Below are 15,092 nucleotides of genomic sequence, written 5' to 3' on the forward strand. Positions count from 1 at the left end.
AGAAAGAGGGAAAACAAAGCTTGGCAAATTGCCTGCACTTGTTGTTTTAATTAATTGTAATTGCCTCGCCAACTGATTTAACTTGCCATTTTCCCGTCCTCTCACTTTGCAGGTCCGCCCTCTATCAAATGTGTCCTAGTTGGCGATGGGGCTGTGGGTAAAACAAATTTGATCTTGTCCTATCTGGAGAATCGTTTCCAAGCCGAGCATGTGCCTACAGCTTCAGATATTTATAATGGTAAGTGTGAGTTAAATTCTCAACAGGTTTTTCGTTTTTTTTTTTTTTTTTCCTTTACGTAACGAAATGGAATGAACCGAAGGATGTAGGATATGAATTTTTCATTTTGTTGAAAACCAATTTGTGGAAATCTTTGCTGAGCGGCGTAACGGCAAGTGAAGCAAGTGGCAAGTGGCAAGTGCCTGTTGGTGAGGGAAAATAGGGTACATACACATACATACATATAAAGCCCGGAAGTAGGCGAAAATGATGTTCAACTGGCAGTTGCCTGCCAGGCAATCAGCCCTGGGCTGCAACACAGAGACAGAGTGAGAGACAGAAAGAGCGTGAGAGGATGATGAAGGACTCATTTGACTTTTCAGTTGCTTCTGCTTCCTCTCATCTATATATACATATGTGAATGTGTGTGTGTGTGTGTGTGTTTGCGTTTGTGTTTGTGCTATTCACGAATTTTAATCAACGGAAAATTGAAATTTGCGGTTATTCAGTGAGGTTTGTAAAATGTTCCAAATATTTTCGTTTCGGTTGTTCTCTTATCGTTATCGTTAAGCCCTTTTTCTCTCTGCATATGTGTAAGTGAGTGAGGAATTGTGTCTATGTGTGTGTTGATTGAATTATGTTAGCCACTTGATGTCCATACAGACTGCCTTCCACTAGCCTGGCCAATTTTAATGGATTTAACATGAATCTGCACTTAGACAGTCATCAAATCTTCCTTTTCACTCTTTCTTCCTTATTTTCTTCTCTAGAAAGTCTGTCAGAAAGCTAATTGGTCAAGTTTTACACCAAGAAATTGCAAAGCAAATTTTCTTTCATTTGTAAAAACCCAAATTTTATTAAATTCAAATTGTTAATTAATACCCCATTAGCTGGAGGTCATATCGAGCAAATAGTATGATGAGATACAGAGTAACTGTTATTGTCAGACAATAGCATGATTGACATTCAACTGTCACCGTTGGCATATGTCGAATCATTAACTTGCCCTCTATTCCAGGCATTGCAAGGATTCGTCTAAGCTCTCTCGTAAGTCGTAATAACAATCATATTCAATAGACAACACTCGAAACAGATTCCTAGTTAATTAGGCCCTTGGGACACATGTTCAGAAATTTGTTGAATAACTATTTGAGGTCATAACGATAAGCAGATAAATTTTGAAAACAATAAGCAGGATAATCCTTTTCTCTCAACAAGATAAGCAGACAATGACTGGTTAAGAAGTTGAATAATTGAATTTCATATGCTTACAGGACATTTTGACTTAATGATGAGCAACAAAATAATTGAAATTTCTCCATGGGTAAACTGTCGGAAATTATCTTTTAGAACTCGTCGGGATCACCAAAATAATAAAAAAAGATGAGAATATCAACAATTCCATTTGAACAATCGATTTTTCTATATTTAAGTTGGACAGGATGTTAATGGGTATCTAGAGGACTATCCTATATTCAATGTTAGACAACCTTTGCTTTTCTTCTGTTATCTCATTGCTGTCTCCTTCTGTTTAACGCTCATTGGGAAATGTGCAGAATTTCCTTCTTATTTTCTTTTGGCTTAAGCATTTCATTGGCCAAAAATGCGTTAGATGTTTGAAGCCGAAGGTCCCAAGCCCTTTATCGTTTTGCCTGTTGCCTTAAACCCACTCGTATATACATATATATTTCGTATTCGACATGTGATTCTTTTTTTTTGTTCTTCTTCTTACTCATTGCTTGCCACCTCCTTTGGCTGGAGCTCGACTTTGCTGCATTCCAAGCATAACAAGCCAAAGCTTTAGCTCTTTCCTCTGTTCGGCTTCACTGACTCTGCAGTAAAAGACATAATTTTGCGTATCTCAACGCAGCAGCAGCCAACCACTTTGCTACCCCGTAACCTGGAAACCTGTTCTACGTTGCGTTCAACTCCCCGATCCCGACAATCCGGACAACTGAAGCTCCTTCCGTTCCGTGACCTCTTCAATGTGCATTTGTGTGCACGCGCTTCAGCGTCGGTATGTTTTGCATATTTCTGGAGAGGCTTTGCATAGTTTTCATCAGACATAACTTTTGTGCATAGTTCAACTAATTATCAAGTGGGAGCAAGGGAGCGAAACGGGAGACTGGATGCCACGGATGACTTAAGGGCGGGAAGGCGTGGGGCAAAGCAGAACCGCCAACAATGCATAGAAAGACGCAAAAAGAGAGAGCAAAGGCACTAAAAATGCAGTTATTAATTGACTACTTCTACTACTAGGTAAATGTTGATCTTAATAAAGAAGAACGCGAACTATTCGAAAGGGCAAAATTGACAGCCACAAGATAAGAGACTGAAAGGTAATTAATTGAAGATAAAATTTGTATGCTAAGCCAGTTTGAAACAAAATGTTATGTAAGTACTTCAACAAAGATGTTGAAAGCGTTTAAAACTAATTAAGGAGTACCTCAGAGTACTACAGTAAACGAAAGAGTGACAAAAATCAGGAGAAAAGAAGTAAGGAAATAATTTTTAAGGTGAATTGAATGAAATATGGATTGAAAAAGAATTTCCATAAGGTACACCTTGCATCATGGGCAGAAATATTCTCCAAAATCTCGAACTTTTAATAGCTTTACTGACTTGTATACGAGCCCCGACCACTATTAATTCGTACGGCAAGCTTTTTTACCCAAATGCAATGTTTAACTGACGATATTTTCAATACTATAGAAGATGGCACATGCAAACCACTTTTTTCTGAAAGATCCTTTTATTCTCTATTATATAACATAAAATGTTTGTTGTACTTCAATAACAACAACAACAACAATAATTTCATTAAATGCTCTGCTGAACTGATTAGCTTAGAATTGAAAGAAGATCAAAATAAAAACAAACAGTGTAACATAATCACTACCTAGTCATAATCTGGAAACAGTTATACCATGTGGAATGTGTGAAATGCTTTACCGCTTCATATTATTCAAAGTTTAGCAATAATGGTACGTGGTAAGCCGATTTCCAAAGAAATTCGCAGTTTAGCTGTAGATTTTTATAAATCTGGGAAGTCATTTGGTGAATTAGCCAAACGATTAAATCTGGCTAAATCGTCCGTTCAAGGAATAATAAAAATGTTTATGAAAAATGGCAGTATTGACAATAAAGTCGCAAATAGAGGCCGAAAATCAGTAATATCAGATCGTGATAAAAGAGCCCTAGCCACAATTGTGAAAGCTGATCGTCGCCAAAATTTAAGAAATTTGGCATTAGAGTGGTGTGAGAAAATCGGGAAAAGCGTTAAGCGTGAGTGGACTCGCCTGCAGTTGCGTAATATTGGATACAAGTTATATAAAGTATGTATAGGGATTATCTATGCTACAAACTTAATATCTTAAATTACTCTTAGGCCAAGGAAAAACCATTGCTTACGCTTCGCCAAAAGAAGAAGCGTTTGCAATGGTGTCGGGAACGGATGAGTTGGACTCAAAGGCAATGGAATTCCATCATATTTAGCGATGAAGCTAAATTTGATGTGAGTGTCGGTGATGCGCGAAGGAGAGTCATTCGCAACAAAAGTGAAGCATACCATAAAGACTGCCTTAAAAGGACAGTTAAGTTCCCAGCGAGCGTAATGGTCTTTGGTTGTATGTCTGCCAAAGGCGTAGGCCAATTGCACTTTATTGATGGGATGGTCAACGCAGAAAAATACATCACCATATTAGAAGAAAGTCTGCTGCCATCAATACCAAAACTGGGTGACTGTGGTGAATACACCTTTCAACAGGATGGAGCATCATCTCATACTGCCAAAAAAACAAAAGCATGGTTGCAGAATAAGGAAATTGGGGTTTTAGATTCGCCATCAAATAGTCCGGACCTAAGCCCAATCGAAAATATATGGGGAATAATGAAAAGAAATCTGAAAAATGAGCCGCAAAGAACCCTCTCTGACTTAAAAACAAAATCGCAGGAGATGTGCGACTCTATCTCAACCGAACAATGCCAGAATTCATTAAAATCTATGCCAAAGCGTTGTAAATGTGTTGTAAAGGCAAAAGGCGATGTTACCCAAAATTAATTCTTAAAAAATCATATTGTATATACTTATTTCAAGCACCGTACGAATTAATACTGGTCAATTTTTTTTTATCAGTTCAGCAGAGCATTTAATGAAATTATTGTTGTTGTTGTTGTTATTGAAGTACAACAAACATTTTATGTTATATAATAGAGAATAAAAGGATCTTTCAGAAAAAAGTGGTTTGCATGTGCCATCTTCTATAGTATTGAAAATATCGTCAGTTAAACATTGCATTTGGGTAAAAAAGCTTGCCGTACGAATTAATAGTGGTCGGGGCTCGTAGATATATGTTTTAAGTCCTATTTAGTTAAAGGATTTCATTGTCCAGGCAAACCAAAGTTGAGAAGAAGAACTTCAAAAGTAAATGAACTTATTGAAAGAGATTTTGTGAAATTGAAAGCCGCAAAGTTGACAAGTCACATTTTGGACAATAAATTAAAGTCACTGTACACACACACACACACACACACACACACAGACAATTGTTAATTGCCATCTTTTGCTTATTTATCTACTCAATCAAGTTAGTCGTTGGGTCGTTGGGAGGGCATGACTCAATTAGGTTTCAATAAGATGGCATCAGCAGCTTTTCTTTCTTCTTTTTTTGTGTGTGTGCTGTTTTGTTGGTTGACTTTTCACACAATCACAATTACACAATTGCTCACTTGGCACACACACACACAGTGACACACACACACACACACAAAAGGGACACAAAGACATTGACAGAGCTTAGCAACCAAAACGCCAACGCTTTTGTCCCCTTTGTTCACTTTTCCGGCTACGACTTTCGGCTTTGTCTCGCGAATTTCAGCGATTTTCCGTTGAGCTGGCAAATCATTTTCATTTTTTCTCCCTCTTTCTCAGTCTCACCCCCACTTTTTTTTCCTTTTCATTTCCTTTTTGTTTTCTTCATTGATACACTTGTTCCACTTTTGATTGAATGTTGAAAAAAAAAAACCGAACAAAATTAAGGGAAATTCTGTGCAGATATATATATGTATTTTCCATATGAATTTTCTTGAAATTTTTCGCTTGGACCTTGGCTTTTGTTGCGCTCCATTTAGCATTTTTATTATTTTCTTTTTTTTTTTTTTTTGCACTTTTTTTGGCTTGGCCCTCAACCAAACAACCAACAAACACACATCAACTTGGTCAAAAAAAAAAAAAAAAAAAACTAAAGTAAAAAGGATATAATAAGGAAGAGGTCTGGAGTAAGGGAGAGAGAGAGAGATGGAAGTGTATTCATGAATTTTATGAGCTTGTGCCCTGTGCTCGGTGCTGGTTTGGCTCTCTGCACAAATTAAATTTATTTTACATGAGTGTGAGCGACCTTCGCTTGTCGCTCTTCGCGCTGATTAAAAACCCAGGGCAAGCAGCGAGTGCCAACTTTATTTACGCAGAGCAAACAGTTGGAACAGCGGCCGGAGGAGCACTTGCTGCATGCAGCAGTTGCATTGAAAAGAGCCCCAGTCATGATTAACTTTTTAGTGGCAAGGCGTGGCAAGGCAAGGCAATGCAATGCAATGCTAAAATGCAAGGCGAGGCAGGGCGAGGTCATCGAGCCATGAAAAACAAGCCGTGAACGACCACCCAACCCACCCAAACCACCCACGTACCCACTCCTACTTACACTCTGCATAGAAAACAGCTTTGAGCGGTTGTAGCATGAGGCAGGCTCATCATTGTATTACCACACACTCACACACAGAGCCAAACAAACGCACATACACACTCCCGACAATATGCTTTATAATACGCATAGGGAAATGCTGAGGAAGTGAATGAAATGGTAGAGAGATAGAGAGAGAGAGAGAGACACATATGTATCTCTAAGCTTGACTTACATTTTTTGTTTATTTGCATACTTTTAATTACAAGCAAATGCGATTTTTTACAGATGAAAAAATTCTAACTTATTCGCTGCAAAAACATTTCGCATGCTTCCATGAATTCCATTTCCTTTTGGAGTTGGAGTAGAAAATTTCATCACTCAATTTCAATTATAACAGATTTCCGGTGAAGAAAGATAGAAAATAAACACGAGGCACACAAACAAAAGAAAAGCCAGAGAGACGACAATTTGAGAACAAAAGAAAGAGAGATTCAAGTTTTGAGTAGAGTTGGTCGTCTTTTTGATCGTGACACGAACGACCTATAGAAGAAAGTACCTATCTATTTGGATTATTACCTAAACAAGTGAACTAAATTTTAAAATACACCTGAACAAATGAAATGAGTCTTAAATGAGCTGATTCTCTGATCGTAAATGACTCCTTTATCCTCTTCTCTTCGAGTTATAGAAATGAGATTGAAAACTTTTGCACTTATGTACAATGAGAAATGCAGATAAGCACAGTGCGTATTGCGAATTGATCGCATAGCTTGAAAACTACTTTAATATGTGTGTGTGAGTGTAAGAGTGTGTGTGTATCAAAGGGAACTTACCTATTTAGTGGGGGATGTGTTTGTAGGACCAGTAAATCGCTTTGGTTACGCTAAAAATGTGCATGGTAAAGAGGCGAAAAAAAGTATTTTAAATTAAATTCCAATGGCAATTCAATAAAAAAAAATCTGAGAGAGAGTGTGTTCGGGTTTGTGGTGTATGTGTGTGTGTGTGTTTTGCAAATATTTTACAATCAACGATTTTAAGTTCATAATTAAATTTGTTGTCCAGTTCGGGGAGTAGAACAAACAAACAGAAGGCAAGCAATGATTAACCAATTGATACCCTTTAGCACATTCAATCCACAAACCTCTTCCCCTCTCTCCCTCTTCACCATTCAGCTAACGTTACGTTACGTTATTGTCCTTATCAATTCTAAATTAAAGCCTTATAAGTTTCTTGTTTAATACTCAAGATTGTTATGAAAATTAAACTTTTAATTAAAAAAAGTGTACTTACACTGACTGACTCTCACTTTTTTCCTCTCTCTTGCAGCCGATGTTAATGTGAATGACAGTCCCGTACATTTGACACTCTGTGATACTGCCGGCCAGGATACGCTTGATCCTTTGCGTGAATTATGCTATCCAGATAGCGATGTCTTTCTGCTTTGCTTCTCGGTGGTAAAGCCCGAAACGTTTCGTGCCATCAAATCGAAATGGGCACCCAAATTCGCGAAATCCACAGCGGCTTTGATACTCGTTGGCACGCAGGCCGATTTGAGGGCGAATCCCAATGTCCTTAACAAGTTGCAGGTGAGTGTACCCCCGCAAACAACAACAATGAAAAAAAACCAAAGAGAAAAAACGTAACCAGAGAGGCAAACATGATGGATTATTTATTTATTTATGCAATTTTTCTGTTCGTGGGAGAGACAGAGAGAGAGAGAGAGAGAGACACCTCTGACTTGGCCTTTTTTTCTCCTTTTTTTTTTACCATATATTTACTTTTTTTTTGCCTTTTGATTTTAAATATTTATGAAATTCTTATTTGATTTCATATGCCTTTGGGCTGCTGCTGACGCTTTTGCCACTACAACTTCTACTCCGTCTTCTCCTGCTGCTGCTCCATTTCTCCATCATCAACAACAGACAAATGGCGAAAAGGCAATTTCATATGCAGACGCCTGGGATTTGGCAACAACAATTGGCGCAAAATACATTGAGACTTCGTCAGCCACACAGGTGAGTCAGGGAAACACCAAAATAGAGTGCGAGAGAGAGAGCGAGAGTGACTCTAATTTAGTTAATTTGCCAACTTGCCACATTTAGTTAATCAGCAATGCTTTAGATTAGACCAGTTTTTGAGTTAACATGTCGTATGTGTAATGTTTATTGCGTATACGGCAAGTGTGAAGTGTGGAGTAAAAAAATTCCAAAATTTTCACTGTGAGAAAGAATCTTTTCAAATGATTTACTGCCAATTAAGCTAAAAATATGGTGGAAAATTATTCGATAACCACAATCGTTTCCATCATCCCCGACGGAACCACCTACGTCAGGGTTCGACCCCGAGAACAACAGAATCGGAGCCCACGAAGCCACCGACTAGAGATGAGATCAGTTCTAAATGTCAAATGCTAAGGCCTTCTCTTTGGTTTATCATTTTTCCCGTCATTGTTGTAATTTGTAATCCATTATGCTAAAAATTGTACCAAGATATGCATCATCGGTTGAAAGTAGCGTAAAAAAAAAAGAGAAAATGCTTTATAATTTGTGGCTGACTTGCGCTTCATCTTTCGTTTTTCATTTTTGTCGTCGTCGTCGAGGCAGTCAACCAAAAACATCTAGAGGGGAAGAATGAAAGTGAGAGGAGAGGGCAATGGAGTGGTATACATACGTTGCCGCTACCTTTAGGGAAATACACGCAAAGTGCAATGCTCGAGCAGAAAAAAAGATACTTATACATATATATATATATACATATTGCTATAGAGTTAGATGTAGGAAGAAGAACGGGGAGTGGCAAAACTGTCGACTGGGTCGGCATTCATTCGGAAGTGTTGAAGCAAAACCGCACAATTATGATTATTGTATGTGTGTGTGTGTGTGTGTGTGTGCGCGCACTTAGAGGGCTCTTCCCAAAGGATGTACTCGGCTTGTATCTTTCTTTCCTTCATTTTTTAACATTTTTTTTCTTCTCATTTATTTTTTTCTAAGTGTTTACACATTGCAACTCGAGTCAGTCAGACGGACAGACGAACAGACAGACAGAGAGCAATGACTTCCTGTCTGACTGTCGGTCTGTGTGCGTATGTCTGTCCTTGCCTTAATTAATTGCATTGGGAGAATGATTATGCAAAGCTTATTATTATATATATGTAAATTTTGTTTGTATTTAAGGTGAAAGCTTAGCACAATTAACTAAATACAAAATCTAATCTTATTTCTAATTTCCTTTTTTGCCATTCTTTTCAGGACAAAGTCAAGGATGTTTTCGATGCAGCCATCTGGGAGGGTCTTGTCCCAACCACATTGCCGCCGACTCCCTCATTTTGGAGGAAACTCTTCTGTTTGGCCTGAGAATAAGCTGCAAGAACAAAGAAACAACAAAAATTCATCGCACTCATTCATTATTTTTCTCTACATTTATACACACTTACCATACATAAAAACAAATATTTATATCATATATTTTATTAATTGTTTAGCAGTGCTTGCACAACGACTGATCGATCTACTATATATTAAAACTACTTATACACAAATCTCTATCTATATCGAAGTAAAAGAAGTTCATAGGAGGAGTTATTAATATTTAAATGGTTTTTTTTTTCATTATTATTTAATAACATACATTTAAATGTAATAATATGCATCTTCTTTCTTTTACACACACACACACACACACAATACTTATGTATGTTAATCGTCATTCCATCCAATTTTAAGTATTAAGTTTCCTCCATGCTTTTTTCTATATATGTTTTTTTTTCTTCTTATTCTTTAAAATACAAAAATATTCTAGCAAAATGATTTAAATGCATTTTTACTTTTACCTCTAGACAAAGGGACTCTTGGCCCATAGGGAAAATATCAGTTAAGGTGACAATTATCAATAATCAGATGAATATGTTTTCTATTTACTGAATCATTTGTTAGTCAAAATGTTGTCAATCATTGGAATGGGCTATACTCAAGCACAGTAAATTTGGCATTTATTTGAATACAGAGAGAGAGAGAGAGAGGGAAATAATCTATATACATACGCACACACACACATAAATACAAATGTATAGAGAGATTGAGTGAGGCAAACATTTTTACAGCCTATTTGCTTATAGAAAAGTAATCATAGATTTCATCTGTTACTGGCCAGCGGCAGGCTCTCTCTCATTGACCTTATGCAGATTTTGTCTAACAAAAACAAATTGTTTATTTATTGCATGGTGTGGAAATTGACGGGAAATGGTGGGAAGGGGCAAATGGTAAACGGAGCAGCATTATAGTAGACATAAATTTGCCAAACATGACATGACATGACCATGTTGGGGCATCTTCTTTGGCATATTGATTTATTTTTGCCAAGTGAAGACAAGTGAAGTGAGGTAAATTATGTTGCCGCAGTGAACCTTGTGAAAATGTTTACACTGCACTTACCCTGCCCAGTTCTGGCTTGTCCTGTTCGGCTCTGCTCTGCTCCGGCCATGCCTAGGCATCTCCTTATAAGTATGTATGTATGTATGGGCCATGTCGTGTTTATGTCTCGGAACTTTGTTAAATGCCTTTTGCAATTTCATACCCTCATCCATTTAGTCTTAATAGATGGAGTTTTTCAAATTCTTATATGGAGTATATTATGAAATGAGGTCACATTTACAGAACTTCTTGGCTTTCCACAAGGTTAACTTAAGGTCGCTTAGAAATCTAGACAAATATTATTGGTAATTTCTTAAAGGGTATCTTACAGTCACTGTGGAAATTTGAATGTGTTTTTCCTTTTTTTCTTTCTTTCTTTCTTTTTGGTTGTTTGTGGTTTTTTTTATGTTTCTGTGTTATTAATATTTAAATATTGTTGTTGTTGTTGTTGTTGTTGCTGCTGCTGCTGCTGTCTGGCGCATCAGAGAAGCTTTTGGCATAGAGCTAAAAACCTGAGAGGATTGCTTCTTGTTGTTTTGAAGTTTTTCCAGTGCACCACAATTGCAGTTGCGGCAAGTGTATGTAAATATGTGTGTGGTACTAGGTGAAATTATAATAAGCTTAAAATGCGGCCACAATTTTGTGGCAAGTGTAATAATAATTTCATTTTACTCACTTGTTTGCTTATAATCATTTAGTTGGATTGTTAAATTTTCCTTTTCCTGATCATAAAAATGTGCGTACATACACCTAAGGCGTAAATTTGTTTTTTGGTAGACAAATTATTCATTTTTTTTTTAAATGAATTTTATTCTTAAATGAGTTTTATTCATTTTTCACATCAAACCGTATAAAACTATATGAAATGGAATTGAAATTTTATAAAAAGTTACATTGAGTTTTGGCTTATTGTTCGTTTTTTCATAGTTAGCTTAATTGAATAAAAATGTTTTGTTTTCGCTTCTAGTGAACATCAAAAAACCAAAAAAATGTCCTGGTCAATGTAAAGGATTAGCCCCGAGAAAGTAATCCTCTTTTGGCTTTTGTTTTTTAGAGCCGCAGGACAAAAAGACTCGTATTGTTTGATTGTCCTTGTTCAAACGTAGCGAATAGCATATAGTAAAAGTCATTTAAGGATGCAGGACATTCGATTTTTGTGAGTCCTGATAAACTACAAAGTCAAAACAGATGAACGAAGGACTTTAATCTGACAAGGCATATTCAAATCATCCTGAAAATGACCTTGCGCATGCAGTTTGATAGATCAGTAAATTTATGTAGCATACTTTTGGGATGGGAGAAATTTGATTGAAACCTTTATGTAGCCTGCTTCTTTGGAGAATATAAGCTTCTTTAAAGAAGAGACGACTATGCAGACCAAAAACAAAAGATGCAGAGTTTTGGCTTAAATAAGGTGAGTCATTTTGTTGTAGAAGTTAGTAAATTAAGCATTCTCTGATCAAAATTCAACATGAAATTCTTAAATCTCTTTGGTAGGAAAGTAAAAGTCGATTGGGATATTCGTTCTACACATTTACTTTTGCATTGTCCGATGGGCTTACTTTTCAACGCCCATTCAATGAGACCTTTTTGGCTGGAGTATAAATAAAGTAAAAACTTTCAACACACTCACACACACACGTGGACATGTACATGTACATATTTATATGCACAAATGTGCCTAATAGGATAACGGCTAAACCGTCTTCGACTTTGCCCACTGCCAAAATAGACTTTGAGCTTCATTCAGAAATAAAATTTAACACAATGATCAGGCGGCGGCAAATGTAAGGGAAATCAATTCATGTTTGTAATGGAAAAAAAGAAAAGAATAATAGATATATACCCATATATGTGGGGGTACACTTTTTTGGGCGCCAAGTTGAGAAAGAGACTACTAAACTGAAAGTTCTTTATTTTCTTTCACTTTGTTTGGGTACGTGCCAATAAAGCCAAGGCGGCGGCTATTTATGTGGGTCATTCTCATCCGTTGGCCGCATGTGTCTATATATATATGGGTGTATATGTGTGTGTGTGTGTCTATAAGTGTATGTAATTTACTTAGAAATAGATACACGCTACTTGAACCCTTGATTGCTGGTATGCTGCCAGTGCGCCCGTTTGCTTGACGGTTGTCCAACCATTCCTTTTCACATTGTTTCCCCTCTTGCTTGCTAAAACTTATAATCATGGCGCATCATCAACAAAATTATCGCACACATACACCTACACACACACACGCTTCCACAACCAGATGATATGAGGAGCAGAGGAGACAGAAGGATAAAGATAGGGAGCTATATGTAGGTACCAGATACACTCGCCATTTAAGAGCATAAAAGCGAAACGTGCTTGAAATGTGAACTGAATGTCTGAAAGGTCCGGACTGTTGTCTAAAGCGCACCAAAAAAACACTGAAAATAAATCTATGTATGTATATGCTTAACACCTGATCATTTTGTAGTCTAAATTAACATCTTTTAAAGTAATCAAGTCGATTAGAAAATGAAATTTGAATAGTTAAAAGTCACTTTTGAAAAAAGGTCCAATACTTATCCTTTGGTTTTTCTCATTCCCCTCTCTCTCTCTCTCTCACACATGCTTGTAGTTAGTTTGCATAAAATTCCTTTATTTCTTTCAGTGTAAAGCCATTGGTTTTGCTCTTTGGCGGTGGCGCTCCTTTGCCTCATAACTTTAACTATTTTACACGAACGAACGAACATTTACTTTACTTTTTTTTCTTTCTTTGGTTTCTTTTATTTACTTCTTTCAGTGCTTACTTCCTCTCACGCACAGTTGGCTAGAGTGAAAAAGACAGAGAGAGTGAGAGAGAGTTTACCTAGAGTCTTTGTTGTATTTTTTCTTTTTTTTTTAGCAAATTAACAAGCCAACAGGCGCCTTTCAGCAGCCAAAACTTGCCTTGCCATTTTTTTTTTACATTGATTTTTATGCCTTTGTATGGGTTTACCAACTGTGTGTGTATGTGTGTAATGATTCCGTTTAATTTAGGCATCCGAAATCCCCAAAAAGAAAAATGCGCACGAATCAAAAGCAAATACTAAGAGAGAGCTAAACAGCAAGAACTTCGCAACGTTGCAAGTCCTGGGCAGAAGGATAACAATTTTGCGCTAATTGCAATTACATGAAATATGGCTTAAGAGACTGCAAAGTGGTTGAGATAGCCAGACATGGTGGGCGAGAAAGGGAGGCACTGATAAAGATAGTAAACAAAAGAGACAGACAATTAGTCAAGCTTTAGTTAGCGAGAGAAAGTCATCTTTGAAATTGCCATAAAATAACCCTGAAATTTATATGACAAACTAATTTCGATTTGAGACATAACATAACATTGCATAACTCTTCATATTGGTTTCCTTTAGCATTGGCACTCACAGGTGCTTTGGGTTTAACCTTTGAAGTCATGACAGTTAAAGTTTGAATATCAAATGTAATTGCCTGAAATGACCTTCAGTAGAAAAGAAAACGTCGATAGAGAGAGAAGGAAAAGTGGAAAAGTGGAGCATTCAACGTTTTGCATTCTCTTTACCCATTTATTTGCTTATCCAAGTTCAAGTCAACACCTTATTCTAACCCCCCCAACCAACAATTGCCTGAGCCGATCAATCTTTGGTGTGTGTGTAAATCCTTTCGTTTCCATCCCTTTGCTCCTTTCAGCAGCAGCAGCAGCAGAGAGTAAAACTGAGTACGCAATAAATCAAACATCAAAGCAACGCCACAGCAGCAAACTTGAAATGGACTGCAAATTTATGCAGTGACAGTTGTTGATAAAAAGAAAAGGTAAAATAACAAACAGCAAATAAAGAGGAGAACAGGAAAAATATTAATAATAAAGGGTAAATGACAATCACATATGCATTTATGTAAATTAGTTATTATTATCATACCCTTGCCCCACGCACCTGAAAAGGAGATATCGCCAAAGCCATAAAGTGTAGGAAACAACGTTACTCGTCTTCCCTTTGACGTATTTCCATATCAAAGTTGAGCAATATTAAACAAAAATCATAGAATATGTTCTCAAAGTTATGTTAAACAAAGCAGTGACAGCTCGATCATAAACTATTGATAAAATGTAAACCTTCTAAACAATTGCAAAATCAAAGATTGAGGATAATTTATGTTCAGAACAGAATTTCATCAAATGAAAGTGTATAACACCTTTCGGTGGATTCAAATATATTTTCAGGTAATATTTTACAGTGCTCATAAATTTGCATTTAATTGTGTGAAAATAAGTGAAAAAAAAAAAATGGATAAAATGCAAACAAAGCAGACGACAAGTTGAATAAAGTTGATTAAATGAAAAAGTGCCAACAGAACTTCAATCATTGGCAAAAGTCAGAGAGGGCCTCCACTCAATGATGGGCAGACCATCTACATACATACATATGTATGAGGCGGTGTGTGTGTGTGTGTGTGTGTGTGTGTGTGTGTGTTGGGCAGAAAAAGATTGAAAAACTTCAATTCCCCTTCCAACCCTCTACCCACTAAAAAACACAAACACAAAAATCCACTAAAACAAACCTGAGACCTGTACGAAAAAGTAACAAAAAAAAGGAGATAGAATAGAAGCAAAGAGGAAGCAAACCAAACTGTATTGCCAGGAGTCAAGAGATGCCAGGGCTGGCATAAAAATAAGGGATTGCTGAAACTCCTAAACTCAGAGTCAAGTCAAGATCCACAAGATTCAACCAATGTTTCTTGGAGTTCTTCTCAATGGAGAATTGAGCCTAAATCTTTTTGAAATTGATGCAGCCCTGAATAAAC

General features: G+C 36.9%; 1 protein-coding gene across 3 annotated transcripts in view; it reads left to right on the top strand.

Annotated features, from left to right (window-relative positions):
• RhoU overlaps window positions 1-9,701 on the top strand; it is a 51,916-nt gene extending 42,215 nt beyond the window's left edge. For all 3 annotated transcript variants that reach the window (XM_068300666.1, XM_068300683.1, XM_068300675.1), the window contains 4 exons: window positions 113-238; window positions 7,222-7,481; window positions 7,818-7,910; window positions 9,144-9,701. In XM_068300666.1, the coding sequence (XP_068156767.1) occupies window positions 113-238; window positions 7,222-7,481; window positions 7,818-7,910; window positions 9,144-9,248 (584 nt within the window). In that variant the 3' untranslated portion in view covers window positions 9,249-9,701. The remainder of the gene's footprint in view (window positions 1-112; window positions 239-7,221; window positions 7,482-7,817; window positions 7,911-9,143) is intronic.
• Window positions 9,702-15,092: the final 5,391 nt, after the last annotated feature.

This window comes from Drosophila tropicalis, unplaced genomic scaffold (assembly GCF_018151085.1).
Source record: "Drosophila tropicalis isolate 14030-0801.00 unplaced genomic scaffold, ASM1815108v1 contig_158, whole genome shotgun sequence".
NCBI lineage: Eukaryota > Metazoa > Arthropoda > Insecta > Diptera > Drosophilidae > Drosophila > Drosophila tropicalis.